Here is a 22,419-nt window from a genome sequence, read left to right on the forward strand (position 1 = left end):
GATCATTTGAATAAGATACGGCTCCACAGAACAATCTTTTGATTATACAAAATGCATCTCAGGTGTATTAGTGAATTAGTGAAGTATTATCAGGTGCTATTATATTATCAGGTACTATTGGAATAATAAAATCATTGAATCTTCCTATGCCATATATTTGCATGGACTAGAGTCCTATTTTTCAGAGGTCACAATGATGCCATGAAAAATGGAAAGAAATATTTTCCAAGCCTGTGAAAACATCACTAACAAATTTAGTTGCACTGTTACCTAATCGTTTTGTTACTCCTTGACTTGAATTCCATGAGAAATATGTGCAGAATTAAATTGGTGACATTAATTAAAAACTTAGTATTGTAGGTAATTAGTACAAATTATGCTGAAGTTCTAATTAAAAGTTTCTCTAATGGTTTCCATGAAGATATTTTCTATAAACACATACATTAATTGGTGTTTGTTTGCTTTCTTTTTAGGGTGAAAAAGGAGAAAATGGAATAGATGGCATACCTGGAAGAGATGTAAGTTGATGTGTATGTTTTATTTAATTTCTTTGTGGATAATCACAAGGTACAAGGGTGATTATACATAAAATTCTAATGAAGAAATAGCAGCTTAGTAAATTTATACCCTTGGAGAGTTTGGTTAAGCAATAGCCTAAAAACAGAAATGGAAAATCTCTTTCTCCTATCGTTTCCCTTTTTTTTTTTTAGTAAAATTTGATAACTCACCAATTAGCCAAGTGGTGGGATTCAAATATGTGAACAGCCGGTTCTCTGTGTGGATGCCGCTTCCGGAAGTCCATTCTTGGCCAAGGTAACAAAAAATTAGCTACCGGTTCTGCCGAACTGGTATGAACCAGCTGAATCCCACCACTGAATTAGCCTAAGTGTTCTGGTTGTTCTGGTCTCCTGCAACAAGGCTGTTTAATCCAGTGAAGTTATCCTTTGGCAGAACGTGATAAAAACTAATTTTCAGATAATTTATTTATACTAAGAGATTAATGGAAAATGGTTTTTAAAAAATCTCCTCCTTTCTGGTTCTAAAGATAAAAAAACTTTTATTAAGTTGTTATGAGCACAGACCAAAAGGTTGTAATCCACGTATATAAAATGCTTGGTCTAACAGTTAAAACACCAGTCTAGAAACTGGGAGATTGTGAATTCTAGTCCCACTTTAGCCATGAAAGCCAGTTAGGTAAACTTGGGCCAGTCACACACTCTCTCAACTCACCTCACAGGGTTCTTATTGTGGGGAAAATAGGAGGAAGATGTATTGGATATGATCACTGCCTTGAGTTAATTGTAAAAATAATAAAGGTGGGATATAAATACATACATTCTGTACATACATTAAAATAATAAGTAAAATAAAATAAAATGAAATGAAATAGCAATAAGCACTTCAAAAGCAATGGAGACTTCCCCCCTCCCCATGATTATTTAGCACTGTTTATCACATACTCTGAATGAATGGAGAAGTTTTGAGATGAGCAAATGTAGGTAGTGTCAATGCTGCTAACATTGGATGTTCTTTCTTGACAACATAGGGAGATGTAGCCTTCCTTTAACTCGTATATTATTTTTAGAGCTAGAATTAGTGGATGCTGGGGGGGGGAGTAGGGAGAATGTATCTCAAGACTGTTTGTAATAAGAGAAGATAAGAATTTGGCAGGTTGTTAAACAGGAGGGAAAGTTTGCATTTTAAACTAATTGGAGAATGTGATTTATGACATTTAAATTAAGGGAGGGAATTGTGTTTGATATGATATGTTCAGGGGAGGAGAATTCAGACCTTGGCTTCTAATATGTACCTGCCGAAGCTATGCAAGTATAATAAAAGATTCTTTAAGGTAAACAATGCCTTGAAGTTCTTTGAAGTACTGCATTTGTCGGACTCATGACAGGTAGAAAGGTACTAGGTAGTTTCTTGCAAAGAGGGAACATGTTCAGAGAGGTAAAACTGGTTGCATATTATAATGGCATACTTTTACCCATTGTGTATATAGAAGCGAGAGCCGATTTTATGTAAGAAGAAACATAAAAATAATGAATGAATGGGGTGGGAATATTTTTAAAGAAGTATAGTAAAAGAAGAAATGGGCTCAAGCCAAATGAATGGCTTAACAAATCTATGAAGAAAGTGTGAATGGATTGAGAGAAAAAGAAGTCCACTAGAACAGTGGTGGAATGAAATTGAGGTGATCCTCAGAATGAGAGAAATATCTATGTAAAGAACGAAGAAGCATATGTGGATAAGCAAGGATGTTTTGCAAAGATAGAAAGATTTGGAGAACTATATGAATGGTGCTGGTAATAAGTAGTTTCAACTACTTTGTTTTATTTTTCTCAGTATTTCTTTACTCCTTTCATGCCCACAGCATAACACCGCACATCCTGAAAGGGAATAACATGATAAATATGTATGTTTGAATACATATTCCATTTGCTTTCTGAAATCTCCTAAGCATTTTTGTTTATAGTCCACAAAACAATCAGTCAGAAATCTGAATCCATTCAGAAATCTGAATAGGGTAGTTTGTGTTTATGATTTTCAAGCATGGGCATTAAGGCAGATTTTTTTCCCCCTACTCATTTCTCTTTGCCTGGTCTGTCTTCTTCAGACAGAACAAATATTGCTTTAGATTTAATTCTTTGATTACTTATAAGCATAAGAAATCAGGTTTATCAAAATCCATCATTTAATTTGAAGTGGCTTCTTAAATGCTAATGTACTGTATCTATTTCTTCCAAATGGTGAATTAATGTATTTTTTGCAGAAAGTGAAGTTATCCAATTATGTTTTTTGAACACTTTCTGATTCAAAGTTTCTTGCCTTCAGTAGGAGAGATTTTAACATCAAGTATTATTACTTTGTCAGGTAATTTATATACCGGTAGTTCTACTTTGATAGAATTTGCATATGAATTTCCAAGGTTTTATTTTGATGATGTTTGTAATAGTGTAATGGTTTATTAAATGATGTCTTAGTGCTTGTTGACTGTATCTGAACCAGGGGCAAGATTCAGACCTGGTTACTATGTGGATGAGAGACGTGCATAAAATGGCAAACTTATAGACAAGATTGGGAAGTTGAAGAAAATACATGGAAGGCAATAGGAACCCACTTTTTGTTGCCAAGAAAACATGTCCATGACGCCAAAAAGAGTTGAGATTGATTTGAAAAAGTGTTTGTGTGTGTGTGTGTGTGTGTGTGTGTGTGTGTGTGTCTTTGTGTGCCTTGTACCTTCAAGCCACTGTTGACTCCTGGCAACTGCCTGGACTAGTCCCCACAGTTTTCTTAGCAAGACTTTTCAGAAGTGGCTTGTCCTGGCTTCTCCTTTGGGCTGAGTGAGAGGGACTGTCCCAAGATAATCCAGTTGACTTCATGCCTAAGGCAGAACTAGAATTCGCAGTGTCCCAATTTCTAGTTTGGGAGCTTAACTGCTACACTTCTTACTTATAGAACTTAATACATATTAAACATGGTTCCTTATCTTTTTTTTCCTTCTTCCATAGGGCTTAAAAGGTGATGTTGGTGATCGTGGAATAACTGGTGCAAAGGGAGAAAAGGTATGTGCATGTGTCCATGCGCGAACACTTATATTGAACTGATAGCTGAAAATTAAAGAATCTGGGTAATGAAAAGAAGAGGAGAAATTGCTGACAATACAAGAGTGAACAAGAAATAGTATGTATGAATAGCATGCAGTGCTCTAGTGTAGAGGCCATTGAATATTAGTCTGTATATTAACAACTGTTTGGGAAATGCTACTTTGTGAGTTTTACTAAGCAGGATAACTGTCTCCTTTTGTTCTTCTGCAACTACTTCTTCCCCTCCCCTCATCTCCATCCAGGTTTTGATTTTGGTTTTTGGTTTTTGCTATCCCAGCAGTATATATGAGCAGAAGCACTGTTATATGATGATAGACTCACTTCTCTGAATTTACAAATATAATCTGCCATGCACACACACATGCACACAAAATGGTTAAAACATACACCTTGCTAAGTGGGTACAATAAAACATTATGAAATTTACTTGCAAAAAATGTACAGATTAGGGGATGTTCAGATAGGAGGATATGATGAAAAAATGTACAAATGTACAGAAGAAATGCAAACCAAGTTTCACGACAGACATTTTAGAAAGAGTTACAGAAATCAATGCAGAAAAGGAACTGAACAAATGTATCATACATATTCATGTATAAGTCCATCTGCAGGTAAGCCAACCCTTGAATTTTTAACCAAAATATCATGAAAAATGAGCCACCCATGGATCAGCCGGAATCTCCTTCAGATGGTTGCTGACCTTGAGCTGTTCATCATTTTAATTTTCACTATATCATCAGATTTCTCTAAAGTAAATTGAATAGGGATTATATGTATTGAATTAAGTATTCCAAATGAAGCTGAGTGGACCATAGATGTCACCTTAAGTATTTTAAGTGAAATGGCATTTTGAAAAATTGCACTAATACGAGATTGTTAACTTTTGCTTTCTTCCTAATATTAAAGGGTGATATGGGACCTCCAGGACCTGCTGCCCTTGCAGTAAGTACATTAATTTGAAAACAGTGAAGGAATCATCCAAATATTGGCTTATATATATATGATGGTGATTTTTTTTCCATTCATAATTTACCTATCTAAATGAAATGCTTACTTCCTCAGTTGCACAAAATGTACAATTAGCAACCTATACAATTAGTGAGAGGAATATTAGATTTTTTTTTCAGCTGAACACAGTCTACTTTCACTCTCTTCAAAAGTATTCTGGCTATCTCACTGTGTGAAATAAGGTCATGCAAACCCTTGCAAAACAAGCTGATAGGTAAAAAGAATATGTCACTGAGTTTATCATTTTTCATATGCAGTAATGCTTTCAAGAGAACACTGAAGTGCCACTTCCCTAGCGGAAGTAGTTGATCATTTTTGTGATGGCTTTAAAATCAGTCACATGGAGAATGGACACTCCTGCAAAGAACTGGAAAACCAATCCCCTATGCTGCATTTCCCCTAGCAGCCAAATGTATCTCTTAGCATTTTTGGAGCAGAAGAAAATTATTGGGGGTATGACAGATGTACGTAATAGAGATGGGAAACTGAGATTGGAGTCTAGCAGTCCTTGCTCAATCATAACCTAATTGCAAAGAGCTATCGGATGTCTGGCAACATCCTTATTTAAGATTCATTTTAGTTATTGGAACCTACATCCACTCCCAAATTGCTGCTCAAACACTGGGCTTGAAACCTGTCTCCATAAAGTTATACAGTAGTTTTGAAAACTGAAGTCCAATGAGAAGTGACTATTACATTTTGGGCACTTAGGGAGAAAATTTTGTTTTTACTGTCACTTAGCAATCCGAATAAGTCAAGTAAACTTTAACTAATGGTCATGGAAACGTGATAAGAGTTGGCTTTGTTTATTCTCTTTTTGGGCATGGAGAAATATTGAAAAACGTTTCAGCGGACATTGTTTTCTAAGAAAAGTATTTGGAATTGCCCTAAAAAAATCATATAGACACATAAACATGGCTGTAAGATAGTGTAATTCCTTACTTAAAGCATAACATCTTAACTTTAAACATTAATTTCCCTCATAATGCAGATTGTTTCCCTAATATTAAAATAACACAATACTAACAAAATAACATAATGGACTAAAACAGTTGATATTGGTCTCAAGTCCTGCAAAAGCAATGCAGTGACTGAACTCCAGGAATGACAGCTTTATCTTCACAGTTTCGTCAAGATGCTGAATTGGCAGAAGGAATAAGGGGCTTTTCTCTGAAATGACACAGTTGCCTAAGCTCTTCTCTCCTTTCTGGTATCCAGAGCTTAAGCCTGTGGATGTCATGTCACAAGAGTGACAGGTGAAGGAAGGTGGCATGGTGATCTCTCTCATAAAGTATATGAAAACTATTCCTCTTGACATTTGATCCACAGCTTTTAGTTCTCCAGGAAAATGAGCATCCATTTTTAGGCCTATCCCTTTGGGGAGTTATAAAATACTCATCCAGATGGCACCAAATTCTTAAGCAGAAGCCAAGGGTTAAGTCTGTCACAAGCAAAAGCACCTAAATGTGCTTACTAAACAGATACTTGAAATGCTGGTTCCATATTCCTTGAGACCTGGTTAAATGAAGCATCAGATAAGACATTTGGTACAAAGCAAACAGAATGAAGAACTTAGTCATTCAGACATAGACATTTTCTGTGGTTAGTGCTACATACAAATGGAATTAACAAGTGGTATCATGCAGTTTCAAGACAGAACTAGCCCAAGATACTTCTTTTGCCTGATGTCAAGCAGTAAATGATACTCTCCTATTCTTTTAGTCAAGTGCAGATTATCTAAATGCATCCAAATTATTTTAACACATGTGACCCTAGAATATCACAAACACCTCTTCCTATCACTGATAGTATAATAACATGGATCAATGGCAGTTTGTTGTTCTTTTATATTACATATCTTCAATCAGACATAGCCTCCTCATTTTATTGATCAAGCTGATGCTGGGATTATATAATTACAGGGAAAAACAGATCTTGTGCTGTATTCTCTGGCTTGCACCTTCAAAGAAAGAAAGGTGCTTTTTCAACAGAATTCCACTCATGTGTCTGGAAGACAGCGGTGGCATTTTTTCCCAGATGCTCCATCTCAAAAGATTTGCTCTAGAGAATTTTGAAACCCTTTGTATTTGTGTAAGTAGTGCCATGGATATTATCAGGGGGAAATAAAATCAGTCAATTCCTTTTCTTCCAGCCCAACTCTCCATTTTCTGTGAACAGCAGAAGTCTTTTTATTTATAAAAGAAGATTCAATAATTAATCAAATGACATCTCTCTGTCCCATTTTTTCTCTGTTCAGAAATAATGTACAGCAATTAATAACAATTATAAAATGAATGAATAAAAATCAAAATATTTAAAATCAAGATAAATTTAAAATCAATATCATTAAAATCAAACTTAGTTCAACTAATAGTTAAAAGCTTGATGAAAAAGATTTTTGCTGTTGTTCTTTCCCTCACATACTGGGAAAATGGAGGCCAAATTAACATTGTTTGGGAATTCCTTCCACATCTGGGTTCACAAAGAAGGTCCAGATAGATAATTTTCTGGCAAAAAGAGCCTCTTCTAAAGTGTTTCTTCTGCTGATCTGAATAACTAGGCAGGTTCATAAAGTGAGAGGCCATATCTTGTCTTAAATTATGTCTAGTAGACAACCGGAAACTAGTAGAGATCTTTCACTATAGGCATTGTATAATCTATCAGCAATTTAGCCACTTCATTTTTCACCAACTGCAATTCCCAGGCATTTTTTACAATCAGACACATGTAAAGCATTTGCAATGGTTAAGATGGAATAGGAACAAGCCATAGATAACCACTGGTATATCTTGCCAGCTCATGAAGGGTCCAATTATCTCACTAGACATAGTTGCACAAACACACTCTTTGCCACATCTATCACCTGTGAATCCAGTAACCACTTTGGTTCAAGAAATCTGGTCTATATGAAGGAATGCAACCCCATGCCAAATAGTTTTTTTTTTCAGGCCCGAAGGTCAGTTTTCTAAATGTAATAGAAACAAGATAAAGTCCTGTGGAACACCATAGCTTAACAAAGTGGAATTGGACAGTAGTTTCCCAGGATCATTTCTGGATGCATCCCAATAGGAAGGATTGGATCTAATGCAATGCAGTGCACCAAAATCCCAGGAAGATTGAAAAGAATGGAATAGAATAGAGCTGGAAGGGACCTTGGAGGTCTTCTAGTCCAGCCCTCTGTGCGAACCGGAGAACCTATACCATCTCAGACAGATGACTGTCCAGTCTCTTCTTAAAAACCTCCAGTGTTGGAGTGCCCACAATTTCTGAAGGCAAGGTGTTCCACTGGTTGATTGTCCTTACTGTTAGGAAGTTTCTTCTTAATTCCAGGTTGCTTCTCTCTTTGGTCAGCTTCCAACCATTGTTTCTCGTCCTGCCCTCTGGTGCTTTGGAGAATAGTTTGACGCCCTCTTCTTTGTGGCATCCCCTCAAATACTGGAATAGTGCTATCATGTCACCCCTATTTCTTCTTTTCTTTACACTAGCCAAACCCAAGTCCTGCAGCCATTCTTCAAAGACTAATCTTGAAACGGGGATTTATAATTCTTTAGATGCTATTGAAGTAATATTCTTCATTATGATTTCTATTTATCCTTTGAATGAGTTTTGTACTTTCTATAGTTGAATGTAAATTGAGTATATATCCTCAGTGCACACAATCTCATAATACCTAATCTCACTGAATATATCCTGCATAACATTAGATTTAAACTTATTTTTCTTCCTGATTTAGAGACTTTTATTGTTTTATCAATATATAAAATACAAATAAAAATAAAACTAGGAAATTAAGGGAAGGAAAAAGAGAGGGGGAAAGAAAAATTAAGGTACAAGCGGAGAAAGAAAAAAAGCATCAACTTCTGATTCTTTTTAGCACAGTACAAGATAACATTCCCAACTCAACTTTTTACTTTTACACATTAGTATATAACTAGCCATTTCTATAACAACAAATTTATCTAATCAGCAAAACCAAAGTGAAAGTTTCATTTTTTTTCATCAAAGCACAATATCCAGAATGACATCCAAATAAAAAACATAATTAAATATATTCTCCTTTTTGAATAAAACAATCAGTTTAACCATTTCTGCTTTATCTTCCTTGCTGTGGAAATAATATGTATTTCTATTTTACTTAATAATCTTTATAAACTATCACATCTATATTAACAAAATTCACTGTATTCTTTCAGATTCTTTAACCTTAAAGGGAAAAATACTTTTTTTTCATCCATTTTAAAACACTAAACTTTTCTTTAAAAACATTTCTGAAATCAAAATTTTCTAATACATCTTTTTTAAACCTCCTCTTAAAATGCATACTTTAAAGTTCACTGTTAAATTTAGACCACTCCCTCCAAGTTACCCTCATAGAATATTTTTTTCTTCTTGTATACATTCTTTTTAAAACTCTAAACTTTTCTTCAAACTAATACATTATATATATAAGATTATATATAAAGGAAAAAATACATTTTCAAACTTCAGATTAAGACTTTCTTTCAATTTCAAATATCAAACCGATAAAAATGCATCCTAATTCCAATTCCATTAAGTTTTAAGTCACTACTTCCAGTTTGTCTTCATGGAGTAAAGTCTTTTTCTTTGGAATGTTTATAAGTTAGTTATAACCTTCTCTTTTTCTCTAGCATTTCTCAACCTTGTTAATGTCCATAAGGAAAAAGTCCCAAACTTGTCCTTTTAAAACTTGCAGACTTTCTTGAAGCTCTTCTTTCAATTGTGTTCGGAGGTTTATATTTAAACCACCATAATAAGAGTTGATGTCAGGTTTATATTCCAAAATTGCAACTGACTCATCTGCATTGTCAGCTACTTGAAAATTTACCTCAGTGGTTTGGTAAGTTTCTACATATATTTGCATCTCTGAAGTAGTTTGAGAAGGTGTTTTTTTAACATCTTTGGAGCATAGCTGTTCTATAAACTGATGGATTTTATTTAAAGATTTTCCAAATACATCTCTAATAATTTGTTCCTCCATCTTCTTAACTCACTCTTTAATCAAATAGATCACTCAAGAATTGCCGGCCAATGGGAATCATGAAAATTGGAAAGTTTTAGCCACCCACAGCAAAGCAGACCAAGCTTGAAATTACTAAAAATAATAAACTAAAACCACAACTTTCTGCCCTTATATTTCTCTATCAACTTTTTTTAAAAAAAAAGATACTCCACACTTCCTTATTTTGGCTTGCCTTAGCAGCTTCTTCCTTGTTGTTTAACACTGAAGAAATCCCCAAAATGGCGCAGATCTTCCAAAAAAAGTGTAATAGGCTATGAGAGCCTCTTTTAGCTTAATAAAGATTAATAGTCTTTAAAATGATTAAAAAGAAAACTTACTGTTCATTTGAAAAATAAATTCCAAAATGGCTGCTTCTTTGACAACGAACTGATTGCAGCCCCTCCCCCCCAAGCTTTTGGCACACAGGCTGCTTCGAACCACAACTCCTTAAGATATTTGCAGACCTTTGCTGTATCGGAGGATCTTGAGGGATAAATTTATTTTTCTCTAAGAAAACATTCTGAATGATTTATTCACTTATCAGGCTTCAAAAGTGGTTATGATATAATCACATTTATTTGCATATTAATTTAAGTGTACTCTCTAAGTTTTCACAACTGAAAGGGCTTATAGTTAATTCAAGTAATGCTTTACATCAAATCTTGTTAAAATTTTAGAAGTAGGCCATAAATCTTCTTACATTTTTTTATTAAAGAGTTTTACAAAAAAAGATTTTACAATACATCCCCAAAACCCATTTTTAAGGTATTATGTACGAATATGGACTGTAATTCTATATGTAGACTTTTACCACATATCAAGTTTGCTTTTCTCTTAACGTAAGGTCTTAAAACACCAGATTCTGTCTGCTTTTCATAAAATTAAAATGATGGATTGTTTCATATTAGTTAGACATTCTTGTTATTTAATATTTTGACTAATAATTCTTATCACTGCTTTTGGTAATCTCTGATTTAACTCTGTTAGTAGTTTTAAAGGAGCCTAGAGATGTGGTTATCATTTAATATATGACTATATCTTGTTCCAATTTATAGTTTAATCTATAGCATTAGATTTCCCCCCATTTTTTCTAGGTTTTATAAAGCTTATCTAATTTCTATCCTTCCTTTCTTCCTTCTTTCCTTCCTTCTTTCCTTCCTTCCTTCCTATTCTTAAGTATATTTAAAAATATGTTTTAAAAAATAGGATTACTTCACTTTATACACAAATAAGTGTGTTTCCAAATAGGTGCTTCCTAATTTAGTAATTAAAACATATCATGCAGTTTTCTTGTCTTTTCTTTCTGAAAGGATTTTTTGGAAAGAAGAAAAAGATAAAAGAAGGAAAGGAAAAATAGACCATTTGCAAATCAATTCTTAATCTAATCAAGCTCAGTTTTTGGTGACTTTGTGGACTGCTTTATGGAATTTTCTTGGTAACAGTAACTGGTTTGATAGTACCTTTTCCAGACTGTTCTTTCACCACAAGTCTAGCCAATGGTATTCCTTTGAGGTCTGCCATTCAAATACTAACCACACCTAACCCTGCTTAGCTTCAAGCCCAGATAATATGTTCCTGTTTGCTAAGATATACATCACCTGGCTAGGCTACAAAATTTTGCAAATAAGGGAAGGCACCTGTAATATGAATGTGGGTTTTAGGAGTAGCAAATGGCTTAAAACTAGTTGATTCACTGAAGTCCAGAAATGTTTATTTGTCTCTTGCTTTCATTACAAAATTGTAACCTAATTATTTTATTAAATAAGATACTTACCCTTTGTAATACTCCAAACAAAAAGCACAACCATGAATACTAATGTTATTTTATTTGTAAGGTTAAATTAAAAGAATCTGAAAAAATTTGAAAGTACCTCTCACCCCTTTCTAAACATGGTCCCTTCTGAGATGTTTTCTCCACCTCTCAATCATTTATTAGATTATTGTCTAGGCCAGATCTTTCTCCTGTCTCCCAAGCTCATTCCCATATACCTTTACAAACAGTAAATTCAATGCTATCTCAGATCAAAATTATTAGGGCTTTGCAGATCTTCAGAAAGGTGTTGTGATCTGGTAAATATTCAGTTCACTCACCTCCTTGAAGGTGATTCCCAAAATTCACAAGCAGCCTTTCAAAACAGTTGTTGCTTCTGTTTCTGGCTGGTCACAGTAGGAGTCAAACTCAGCAGTAAAGTCATCAAACTTGTCATAAATTCAGACAGTGCTTCATCCCAAGTTGTTGTCCCAGGTTATCATTTTTAACATTTTAAAATTATTATTATCAAATTTATTTGCCACCCGTTTCACAGTTTGAAACAACTGAGGAATTTAAGAAGTGGGAATTGGTCAGAATCTCTTTAGAGCCCGATAGACAATCTGATATATTTACACAAAATATCAGCAGGTTTGGGGAAAATTGGCACTGATAAGCCAGAAAACAACACTGAGATAGGGAGAGAATCCCAATAGCAGCTCCAAAATGCCCAGTAAATATTATGGCAGACTACAGGCTAGATCAGACATGTCAAACACAAGGCCCGGGGGCCGGATCCGGCCCGCAAAGTGGTTTCATGCGGCCCGCAAAGCCATCCTGGAAACAGTGAGGGAACGGCCCCTGCTGCCTTGGCCCTGGCCCAGAGACCCTCCTTCTGCCAGAGACCCTCAGATCTGTCCCACTCCTGCCCAGGCCCCCATAGGCACCCTGGATGCCAACGATGTAGAGATGGCCACGCCCACCCAGTAGGCCATACGCACTTTAGCCACACCCACCCAGTAGGCCACGCCCACCCTGGCCACACTCATCTGGCCCCCTGAGGGCAACCGCAATGCTGATGCGGCCCTCAATGAAATTGAGTTTGACACCCCTAGGCTAGATTGTCAAGGATTGTTATGGTTGGCAGAAGAAATATGGAGCAGCTATTCTGAGAATCTGAAGATGGAGTAGAAATTTGTGAGTGAGCTCAGCAGGGATGAATGTGGAAATCTGGAAATTTGGCATGGGGATTGATGGTGGAATGTGTAGAAGCAGAGAATCCATGGTGGGTGAGTAGGTAAGTAGATAATAGCCAGAGAAACAGCACATGTAAAGAAAAGGGACATTGTGAGTTGCAGTTTTTGTGCCATACATTTTGGGCTAAACTTCTAGTGATGTAAAAAAAAGAAGCAGAGACTGTCAGTTTCCCCTTAACCAAATCTGAGATAGGAAGTATGTGACCCCAGGGGAGAGTTTAAATTCTGTGGTTTCATATTACATATCACCATAATGTATCTGGTTTATGATTAACGAACTAAGCACAAGGAATGTTCTTGAGCATATAAGCCAGAGAGGGGGAAAATATAAAATTGAGAGAAGGAACTCTATGAAGTAATTATTCTTTATTAAAATATTTACAATATTAATTGAATCCAGCTATACCATATAGCTAAGATCAATCGTCTGGCAGTTTAATTTTTGTAGCATCTTTTAAGCTCATCTCAATTTCCCATCACTTTCGCTACTGAGTGTATGAGTACTGATTGAAATCAAGTCAAGCTGAAATTAAGAGGTCATGATGGACAAGCTGTGGAGAATTTGAGATATGCTAATGTAAGAAAGTTATCATGTGTGATCTATGCGTTTTATTTAAATGCTCCATTCTAATATCTCCACCAGAATCTGCTTTTTTAGGAAATAATTCTCACTTCTCTTTTCAATAAAAGAGAAATGTTGTTCCAGGGATAAAGGAACTGGCTATTATGTTGTGGGTGCTGATGAGCAGGAATGAGGATACATAGATGAGTACAGACAAACTCATACTTTATTTAAGCAGAAACTGTACTGAGAGATTGGAGTCACCCTGCTTCAATATATAGCTAGGCCCTATGGTATTAACCAATTGGATTGAACCCATGCTTGCTGCCCAAAGTTGACCAATGGCAGGACCGGAGAAGTCCTGTCTGAATTGCTGGAGAACCATTAATAAATAACAATAATAATTGTAATGTTTTGTTTTTCCAAGATAGTTAGAATGATATCACACGACCTTTACAGACGTGCCTTGTAGAGTGGACTACAAAGAGATTAAAGAATAACTTGTCAATGAAATAAACTACAAAGAGATAAAACAACGTCTAAGTGAACATGCTTGATAGCAGTTACATTTTACCCCCAATTTCTATAGGTAGTGGTACAGTGTTATACAGTACACATCACTTTATTTTACAATGTAGTCTGTAAGTTATGCTCGGGGTTTATGTGGTCTGGATGAATGCCTTGGGGTTCCAGTCACTTTGTGGTCTACCAGCTTACCCAGTGGGCTGGGTAGACCCATGTCCCCTTGTGCTCCTGTGTCCAGGGGAGTTGAATTGCTCTGGCTGGCCTCTCCAGGTGGGCCCACCCCAGAGTCTGACTGTTTAGCAGAGTAGGCACAACGGTCGCTGATATTCAGCTGGTTTGCCTGGTCAGGGGTTCCATGTTGCACTTCTGAGCTGCCATGTTCTTCTTCTGGATTAAGTTCCACTGAGGAAGGAAAACCCTGGTGGTACTGGTGTGAGCTGGCTTGGATGCCAGCTTGAGGACCTCGGGAGGGACTTGTGCCATAGTCCTCACTTAGTGACCGTTCTGGGAATCTTTTCCTAAGTTGGTCAATATGTCTTCTGACCAGTCGCCCTCCCTCCAACCCCACTTTATAAGATAGGGGTCTGGATTCTTTGATCACCTGACCAGGAACCCACAGGTTTCCAGGCCCATAGTTCCTGGCCCAAACCCAATCACCTGTTTGCAGCCCCCTTGGGGGTTTTGGTTTAGAGGCTTCAGATGCCACTCTGTCTAGATGCCACCTGTCCAGTTTAGTAATTAATTGCCTTCCCCAACAAAGCTCAGCAGGAGTTTTTCCTGTAGCTGTGCAGGGTGTAGTGTGTTGACAGAGCAAGAAATCTGCCAGTCTATGATGCCAGTCACCTGTGATGATGTGCTTGAGCACCTCCTTTGTTGTCCTCACCATGCATTTGGCTTGACCATTCGTAGAGGGGTGAAATGATGCAGACGTGGCATGTCTGATGAGGTTAGCTCTGAGAGAAGCCTGAAACTCAGTAGCAGTGAATTGAGCCCCATTATCAGAAACTAAAACATCAGGCAACCCATGTGTTGCAAAGAGTTTTCTCAGCACCTGGATGGTCCTAGCAGTAGTCATATTAGGGACTGGAACTACTTCCAGCCATTTTGAGTGGCTATCCACTACTACCATAAAAAGCTGTCCTTGATAAGGCCCAGCGTAGTCTATATGAACCCTAGACCAGGGGGTATGTCTTTCTTCCCACCTATGAATTGGGGGCTGAGACATTTCAGGCCTAGACCTCTGACAGGTATAGCAACCATGGACTTGATCCTCCACAGCCTTGGCCAGGCCAGGCCACCAAAGGTAGCTTCTAGCTAAGGCTTTCATCTGTACAATGCCTGGATGGCCTTCATGTAAGGAATGTAAGACTCTGTCCCTCAATGATGTGAGGATAATGACTCTGTTGCCCCATAATATGCAGCCCTTATTACAGACAATTCATGTCTTCTGACAAAATAACTTTGGAAATCAGGGCCTGGACTTTTTCCCAACCAGCCCGTGTGTATCCATGACAATACTCTGCTCAGAATTTTATCTGTAGCAGTCTCAGTAGCAATATCCCCAGCATGGAGGGGAAACTCAGGCAAATCCTGAATAGACAATATTTAACAGCAGGAGCTGGATCAGGATCCATTAGTGGCAGTGGTAGTCTGCTGAGGCCATCTGCATGGCCATTTCCTTCCTAGGTTTGTGAACTAACTTAGATTTGTATGCAGCCAAAAATATAGACCATCTCAGCATTCTTGGAGATAGTATGTGGGGAGTTTGCTTATCTGTGGTGAATAGGCCCAAAAGGGGTTTGTGGTCAGTGAAGACAGTGAAATCCCTGCCATATAAATAATCATGAAATTTTTTGACTCCAGCCACTATGGCTAAGGCTTCTTTATCAATTTGTGCATAATTACGCTCAGCAGCAGATAAAGTTCTAGAATAGAATGCAATAGGAACTTGTTTCCCATTCTTCTCTATGTGGCTTAAGACTGCCCCATAGGGAGATGCATCACATGCAAGACATATGGGTTTAGACTCAATGTAATGAGTTACAGTGGACTTTTCTGAGAGAAGGGCCTTTAGATCCTGAAATTTTTTTCATGTAATTCAGTCCACTTCCAAGGGGCTTTTTTATCAAGTAGTCTATGGAGGGGCTCAGCTATTGCAGCCTTATGAGGTAGAAATGTGTGATAAAAATTCAGGAGGCCCAAAAATGCTTGCAGCTCTGCTTTTGATTTTGGCCTAGGAGCCATTTTGATGGCCTTAACTTTTGACTCAGGGGGGTGAATCCCACTAGCATCGATACGGAAACCTAAGAATTCCATTGAAGAAACCCCAATACTACATTTGTTTTTCTTTAACTTGAGGCCCGCATCGCAAAGCCTTTGTAACACAGCCCTGAGCCTGTTGGCCAATACTTCTGGGGATTCCCCGGCAATGAGAACATCATCAAAATAAGGACAGACACCCTGAATTCCTTTAAGTGTGTATTCCATAATCCCTTGGAAAATGCCTGGTGCAACGCTAACTCCAAACTGCAAGTGTTTGACTTTGAATGCCCCTCTATGAGTCACTATTGTTTGAGCCGCGGCTGTGGCCTCGTCTACTGGCAGCTGCTGATACACCTGTGCTAAATCAAGTTTAGCAAAAATGGTTCCCCCTTTCAAAGAGGCCAGAATATGGCTGACTATTGGAACCAGGTATGCATGTTGATTAAAGGCTTTATTTAACGTGCATTTGTAGTCTGCGCAAATGCAAACCTCCCCATTGGGCTTTGGTGGGGTGACAATAGGAGTTTCCCACTCCCCCCCATCAACAGGCTGCAATACACCCTGCTCTACTAACTTATCGATTTCAGAATCAGTTTTGTGTTTTAAGGTGAAAGGAACTATGCAAGGCTTGACCCTTATCGGAACAACGTTAGGATCTAATTTAAAGGAAATGGGTGACCCAGTATAAGTTCCTAGTTTTGACTCGAAAACATCCGCAAATTCCTCACAAACAGCCTTGAGGTCTGCTGTCTGTGTCCAGTTAATGCCTGTTATTTGAATGCCTAAAGCCTCAAACCAATCAAGTCCTATAAGACTTGTTCTTGGGCCCTCTACGACTATGACATCCAGGTGCCCCAAAAACCCTTTAAATTTCACCAATAAGGTGGCTTCACCCTTAAATTTAACCTGAGCATTCTGAAAATCTGTTAAAATAATATCTGATGGTCTTAGTTTAGCCCATTGGTTGCTGCGTCTGCACACAAGGCTGAATTGGTCCTGTGAAATAATTGAGACCGCCGAGCTGGAGTCCAATTCCATTTTGCATGGAATTCCTTGCAGCTCTACCGAGAGCTTAAGTTTAGGCTTAAGGGGATGATGAGCCCCGGTGCGACAAACGCTTCTCTGGCTTTTGAAGAACCCCACACTGACTGGACCCAGGGCCCCAATACCTTTCCTAGTCAGTTCCTCTGACTGGTGCTTGGGTGGCCTGTCTCTCTGGCGAGCTCTGCACACTACCACGATGTGCCCGATCCTACCGCAAACTCTACATGTGGCCGAACGGAATCTGCAATTTGCACGGGAGTGGTTGCCTCCACACCCCTTACATCTAGGTAAGAGAACTGCCTTGTAATTGTTCTCTCTTTGCTGATTGCCATGGTTTTGCATGCTTGGCTGTCTCTGGAGCTTGTTTATTTCGGGTTCTTCTTCTTCTGAAGATTCTCCACCGCATATGGCGACCTTGTGGTGTACGGAATCTTCTGTCTTTGGAGATTTGGTGGGCTGTACTGTTTGTACTGCACCTCCGGCTGCTTCGTCATACATGACCTCGTCTTGTGCTTCGGTGAATGTGAGATTTGGTCTGGCAAACAATTTCTGCTGCAGGGTTCTGTCTCGTAGTCCGCAGACAAGTCGGTCTCTCAGACGCTCCTCTAAATTCGAAAATTTGCAGAGACATGCGGCCTGCCTTAGGCCCGCAATAAACTTGGATGCTGTCTCACTGGGAAGCTGCACTTGTTGGTCAAATTTAAACCGCCATGCCATCTCTGACATTTTTGGCCGGAAATGCCTGGTCAGCTTCTTCTTAAGGTCAGCAAACGATACTGCTTCGATGGGCATTGGCACGAAGAGGTTTTCTGCTAGATTGAAAGTCGCGGGCCCACACACACACAGCAACATTGCAGATTTTAGGCCTTCCTCTGCTATCTGGTTAGCTCATAGGTAATTCTCTACTTGTGAGAGGTAAGATGGCCAATCTTCTGGATGTTTAATGTTGAACTCTCTAAGTTTGCCAACCTTTGGCATCTTTCCTCAATTCCTGCGCTGCTGATGGATCCTGCTTCTAGACTCAGGGAACACGTCCTCTGAGCAAGCGGCCGCTAGTGTAGTTTACTAGCTGGCTAGAGAGAGGGGGGGAGAAGATGCCTCTTCCCTCGAGCGAGTAATGCCATTCCCTCGTGACTTCAGCCCTCAGGCAGTGAAGCAGGATCCCATCCTCGTCGCCACTATTATGTTGTGGGTTTTGATGAGCAGGAACGAGGACACGCAGATGAGTACAGACAAACTCATATTTTATTTAAGCAGAAACTGTACTGAGAGATTGGAGTCACCCTGCTTCAATATATAGCTAGGCCCTATGGTATTAACCAATCAGATTGAAGCCATGCTTGCCACCCAAAGTTGACCAATTGCAGAACCGGAGATGTCCTGTCTGAGTTGCTGGAGAACCGTTAGTTCTCCAGCAACGCACGTGGTGATATTCCAAAAGCCCAGTACATAACACTGGCCTTGTTTGGTATGAATGATAAATTATCTGAAGTTGACTTCAATTTTTTTTACTTTAAAATATGCAACTTACTTGGCTGTAGAGAAATATTTTTTAAAAAATGATTTAATTATGTATCTGTAAATAAGACAGAAAATAGCTCTGTAGTTATGAATAAGAAGATTCCCTTGTCATGTCTTTGTTGGCTTCATAAATATATGTCATTCAGGTTACTAGGCTGATTTAAGAGAGGAAAAATTGGGCCATGCATCTTGTGTATTGTTCTAAAGTTTGAAAACAAAGTCAAATAAAGTCATGAACCTGAAGCCATGAGTTGACTTCTGGTAAAGATGCAGCCAGCAGCTTGATACGCCCAGAGAATTCTCTCTCTCTGGACTGTCATATTTTTCAACTTAACAACAGAAGGAACAGAAGATTCCATTATTATGCTTACTGTTTTTCTCTCTCTCTGTGTTTGTGTGTATACTTATTTTATTCAATATCTTGTTTGTATCTGGCCTCACAGTTGCAATAATATATCTGAATTTGAATTTGGTTTGCTATAGCATTCCTTCCCATTACTCATTTTTCTGTGATTGCAGTTTCCTTTTTGGGATTGAAATGTCTTTTTGAAATCTTTTCTTTTTTTTTTTTTTTTTTTTTTTATTGAAAAGTTTTACAATACAATTTTCCATTAAAAACCCCCATCCCCCTCCACCCTCCCCTCCCTACCTCCCCCCTACCTCTTCCCTCCCCCCTTCCCTCCCCCCTTCCCCCCTCCCTCTTCCCTCCCCTCCCTCCCCCCCACCCCCCTCCCCCCCCCCGGACTTCCCAGAGCTAAATACAAGGTATATATATATAAAAGCAATCATAAGCAACCATATACTAACAACCATAAATTCTAAAATCCATCACTCTCTAACTTATATAAGAACAAACAAAACTTAACATTATTAAATATATATAAAAAAAATAGGAAAAGAAAAGAAAAAACTCGAAAGAAGACTTATTCGAATGCTAAATAAAACTTCTTAACCCTATACTTATTCTGGATAAACTCAATCCACTTTCTCCATTCCAAAATATAACGTTCTTGCGAGTAATCTTTCAAATAAGCCGATATCTTCGCCATCTCTGCCAGGTCGGAAACCTTTAAAGTCCATTCTTCTATAGTCGGCAGCTCCTCTTTCTTCCAATATTGTCCTATCAAAAGTCTTGCTGCCGTGACTAAATTCAGCATCAACTTGGAGTCCACCACTGTAGCATCAACAATTATTCCCAACAAAAAAAATTGCGGACAAAACTTTATCCTCCTTTTAAAGATCTTCTGTATATTCCACCAAATTTTAATCCAAAAGGCCTTAACCTTTTTACATGTCCACCATATGTGAAAATATGTTGCATCTTCAGCCCCGCACCTCCAACACTTAGGCTGATAATTCGGGTACATACTTGCAAGCTTTTTAGGATCTAGATGCCATCTATAAAACATCTTATAAAAATTCTCTCTTAAATTTTGAGCTTGAGTAAATTTCACATTCCTCACCCAAATCTTCTCCCACATGTCCATTGTAATAACTTCCTGGATATTTTGGGCCCATTTTATCATACAGTCCTTAACAAGCTCTGTTTCTGAATCAATCTCTATCAATGCAAGATATATCCGTTTAATGTGTGCAGGTCCCTGATTTCTAATTTGCTTTATCAGATTTTCATCAATCGTTGCAAATCCAATTTTCTGGTCTTCTTTCCACCTGGCCCGTAACTGAGTATATTGAAACCATGTTTGAACAACCTTCTCTTCTCGCAAGAAGCTATATGATTTCAAGCACCAAACATTCCTTTCCAAACTTAAAATTTCCTTATAGGTAGTCTCATCGTGTTTGAAACCAGCATGTATATTTTCTATTGCGTGTTTTGGAATTGCCCACAATGGTATCTTACAACTTAGCTTATGTCTATACTTCTTCCAAACTCTCAGCAATGCCTGTCTTAAAATATGCGTCCTAAACACAGTACCTACCTTCTTATCATACAACAAATATGCATGCCAGCCAAACAACAAATCATGGCCCTCAAGATTTAATAACCTCGATTGCGTCAAATTGATCCAATCACTTATTCCTACTAATGCAGCAGCTTCATAATATAATTTAAAATTAGGCAATTTAAGGCCACCTCTCTCACGAATATCCTGCATAATCTTAAGTTTAACTCGTGGCTTTTTCCCTGCCCACACAAATTTATTGATACCACGCTGCCATTCCTCCAAATTAGAGTCTTTCTTAAGAATCGGTATCATTTGGAATAAAAATAAAAATTTGGGCAGGACATTCATTTTCACTGCTGCAATCCGTCCCAACAAAGTCAATTGCAATTTTTGCCAACTCTCCAATTCTTTTTGAATTTTCCCCCACAATTTTTCATAATTATTTTTGTATAGCTTTGTATTCGAGGGCGACAAAATTACCCCCAAATATTTAACCCTTTTAACAATCTCAAATCCAGTTAATCCTTCCAAGAAGGCCTTCTGTGAAACTGTCATGTTTCTAGCCAAAATTTTAGTTTTCTGTATGTTTACTTTAAATCCAGAAACCTTCCCATATTGTGTTATTATCTCTATCAGGTCCACAACAGAGTTCTCTGGCTGGGTCACTGTAACAACCAGATCATCTGCAAATGCTCTCAATCTATAGTCCTGGTCTCCAACTTGTATCCCCTTAATTTTTTCCGAATTCCGAATCTTGTTCAATAATATCTCTAAAGTTAATACAAATAACAAGGGCGATAACGGACATCCTTGCCTTGTGCCCTTCTCAATATTACATACTGCCGTCAGACTATTGTTAACTATGATTCGGGCAGTTTGCTTTTGATATAATGCCCTAATCGGCTGTAAGAAATTTTCCCCAAAATCCATTTTATCTAACATTCTCAACAGAAATTGCCAATTCAATTGATCAAAAGCCTTTTCAGCATCTAAAAAGATTAGCGCTGCAGAGATCTGGTTGTGCCTTTCCAAATACTCTAACACATCAACTATATGTCTAACATTATTTTTCATTTGCCTACCACTAATAAACCCCGTTTGATCCCCATGAATCACCTGTTGCAGAACCCTCATCAGTCTATTAGCCAAAACCTTAGCAAATATCTTATAATCTGTATTTAAAAGCGAAATCGGTCTATAATTTTTAACTTGAGTAGCATCCTGATCTTCCTTCGGAATCAATGAGATAAAAGCTGTTCTCCAAGACGGTGGCACCTTTCCCCCCCTCTGGATTGTCTGGAACAGTTCCTTTAACGGTTTTATCATCTCAAATTGTAAATTTTTATAAAAAGCCGCAGACAAGCCATCTGTACCGGGCGCCTTATCAACCTTCAAATCCTTAATTGCTGTAAGGATTTCTTCTTCTGTGATCAGTTGATTAATCCCCTCTCTTTGTGCTTGCGTAAGGACCGGAATATTAGCATTCTCCAAATATTTATCAATGTCTTTTACCTCAATTTCCTCTTTGGTATATAATTTCGAGTAAAAATCCACAAAAGCATCCTTAATAAGATTCTGTTGAAACACGACCCTTCCTTTATATTCAATCTTGTCTATATTAGAGGCCCTTTGTTTCTTCCTCAGTCTATAGGCTAACCATCTGCCTGGTTTATTAGCGTTGCAAAAAGTATTATGCCTAGCAAACCGCAGATTGGTTGCCACTTGGTCTGCCATTAATTTATCAAATTGTCCTCTTAACAACCTAATAGCCTCTTTAATCTTCACGTCCCCTGGATTCAAAATCAAAGCCCTTTCTTTTTCCTTTATTTCATTCTCCAGTTCTTTCCTTCTAGTTTCCACTACACGTCTACGTCTATTATTCATATATATCAACACACCTCTCATATAGGCCTTACTAGCATCCCAAACCATATCCATAGAGGTACCCTTATT

At 37.9% G+C, this 22,419-nt stretch overlaps 1 protein-coding gene across 1 annotated transcript in view; it reads left to right on the forward strand.

The window, feature by feature from the left end:
• COL19A1 (collagen type XIX alpha 1 chain) overlaps nt 1-22,419 on the forward strand; it is a gene marked incomplete at both ends in the record, with an annotated part of 189,903 nt that overhangs the window by 82,278 nt on the left and 85,206 nt on the right. The window contains 3 exons of the mRNA XM_083372775.1: nt 474-518; nt 3,516-3,569; nt 4,518-4,553. Of these exons, the coding sequence (XP_083228901.1) occupies nt 474-518; nt 3,516-3,569; nt 4,518-4,553 (135 nt within the window). The remainder of the gene's footprint in view (nt 1-473; nt 519-3,515; nt 3,570-4,517; nt 4,554-22,419) is intronic.

This window comes from Vipera ursinii (assembly GCF_947247035.1).
Source record: "Vipera ursinii genome assembly, chromosome: 1".
NCBI classification, from domain to species: domain Eukaryota; kingdom Metazoa; phylum Chordata; class Lepidosauria; order Squamata; family Viperidae; genus Vipera; species Vipera ursinii.